Genomic DNA, 2,424 nt, shown 5'->3' on the forward strand with positions numbered 1-2,424 from the left:
ACTAAAGTCTATATGCATCTGATATCTGTAACCGCATGTCATTTATGAAACTGTGCTATCTGTGCTAGCAGGGTTCCAATTAGAGGTTCACCGAAGCTTTGGAATCACCGCAGTTCCCCTCTCTTGATAGAAATCTTACCCTTATTTGTGATCTGTGAAGCTAAGTTAATATGAATATTTTCATCTCCACTTTAATGCCCCTCATTTACATTCAGGATGCTATCGCTAACCTTTTGTAAGTGCCAGATAAAAGACTAAAGGCGAAGCTCAAACGCAATATTGCCTGTGATTGGAAGCCTTCGGCAGACAATGGTTTACTTTGGCGGCGGCGTCCTTGTTGAATGGATTCTTATTATTTTATATCAGCGGGAGGAAATATGTTTGCTTATGGATGATCTACTCGAGGTTGCTCCTTTCTAAGCTACAGCATTCATACTGCCACCTGCCCCAAATACATATGAATAAGGACTCAAGACTTCACAAAGGCAGCTTTGGCATGCATCAAAAGTTCTTAATAAGATACTTTACCTGCAAGGCACCCCATAAGTGACTGCAGCGCCAGCAGTTTCCATAGCAACATCATCTTCAATTTTGTAGGGTCAAAATGGTCTCACATCCAATCACAAATGTATGGAATCCGATTTGCACCTCTCTGGTTTTCCAATCTGGAGAGAAAGAAACAGGTGAGATGAGTTGGCAGCAAAGGTTCTCATTAGCAGCACCTTTAAAAAATCAGTAAACGTCTTTTTTTTTTTTTTTCTCATGTCACACGGTGCGAAACAAAATACCAGCAGGAAAGATCGCAGTGAGATGCATTAATTATGAAGAGCATTTATAGTCAGTTAACTGAGCCCAAACCTGTGACTTTATGTTACATTTAATTAACACTATGTATGGACTTCCCCAAAAAAACTCTTACTTTCACTTTCCTGAAAGTTGCATCACAAAAAAAAATTGGCTTCAGTGTTCAGGCTGGGATGGTGGGCACATGAACACTAAAAAAATAGCTTATATACATTCATTTCCATATCCAGCAACACCAGGGACAGCCACTTTTAAGTCAATCTGAAAGCAAAGCCGCTCCTATAAGTTCTCATAGAGTTGTTCTTGCTTGAAGCCGTACAGCTTTCATGCTCATAAAAGTGCGAAAGATGGAAAACGCCGAAGAGTTTCACAACAGTTGCGTTGCTTTTACCTCGACACAGACTATATCTCCACGGAGCGAGAATTAAAACTCAAAAGTTTGTCGAGTGTCAGGAAGGTAGCACTCAGTGTCTCAAACCTGAGAAACAAAAAAAGGCTGAAGGCATGAATGAGGCTAAGGTGAAGAAAAAAAAAAATGTCAAAAGACTGTCACTACTCATGAAAATGCTTTGTTTATTTCTGTATTTGTCAAAGAGGAAAACACAAGCATTTTCAAGAATTGAGTGCGGAAGAGGATTAGAGTCACATCATTGCTTTAGTCGGTGGTCTGCATTAAAAAGAGAATCAGTTACACAAAAATTCTCCTCANTGGTACTTATGTCCAAACAAATGAACTGCTGAAGGAAAACAAATCCAGCCAGCAAACCTCATAAAAAAGGTATTTGGACAGACGTCCATGTTATTTTCTGTGTCTCTATGCTGTCATCCCTCCAGGATGAAATGACATTATTACTGTGAGGATAATGCAGTTACTGGTAATTGTCAAACACGAGTGGGGCTATAGATAAAAAAAATGTACAAGATAAAGTCCGGTTGCCCTTGATGCAGCCATCTCTGAGGCATCAACTCCACTCAGAGGGTTCGGCTGGTCCGTGATGGCCAGCTGTGGGATCATCGTTAGACCCACCGTAAGATGAGCAGAGACGCGCATGGGCAGCTCCAAACCTAACGTAGATCAAGGTTTCTTTAAACAAATCTGCTCATCGTATGTTTCGAGTTCGGGCCAAATGCGCGCTGAGTAATGAGCAGGAGGGCTTCAGCGGAACACGGAGCTCATCAATAGAGCCTTTCTCTTCATCTTGATTCGTATAATACGTGTTGATTAAACACTGAGTGATTCCTGCGATGCTCTCTGGTGACCCCTCCTATTTGTAAAGGAGACAAATTAAAGTCCTCCATCAAATTGTGATCAATGCCAGAGAGCCTCTGGCTGAAATGGGCACCACAGTATAATGAAGCTATAATTCAACTTTACTGCATGCTAAATGAATGATGGACACTTGAAAGAAGCCAGGAAGGATTTCCTGTTAACTCATTGCCTCCTTTATGTGTCAACCTGAGTGATTAACCTGGATTTAATCTTTTACACAATAATTACAGTCACTACAACATTCCCGGTGTTATTTTTTTATGTATAGTGTTGATTGATTGATCCATTCACTGGTTCACTGATTTCCAGACTGATTGGTGAATTAATGCATCAGTTTAATGCTCTCAGAT

At 40.6% G+C, this 2,424-nt stretch overlaps 1 protein-coding gene across 2 annotated transcripts in view; it reads right to left on the reverse strand.

Moving 5' to 3' along the window:
• Positions 1 to 2,424, reverse strand: part of LOC103368562 (contactin-4-like) — a 173,632-nt gene that overhangs the window by 145,432 nt on the left and 25,776 nt on the right. For both annotated transcript variants that reach the window (XM_008296971.1, XM_008296970.1), the window contains exon 2: positions 529 to 665. In XM_008296971.1, the coding sequence (XP_008295193.1) occupies positions 529 to 583 (55 nt within the window). In that variant the 5' untranslated portion in view covers positions 584 to 665. The remainder of the gene's footprint in view (positions 1 to 528; positions 666 to 2,424) is intronic.

Source organism: Stegastes partitus, unplaced genomic scaffold (genome assembly GCF_000690725.1).
Source record: "Stegastes partitus isolate 25-593 unplaced genomic scaffold, Stegastes_partitus-1.0.2 Scaffold1173, whole genome shotgun sequence".
Lineage (NCBI taxonomy): Eukaryota > Metazoa > Chordata > Actinopteri > Pomacentridae > Stegastes > Stegastes partitus.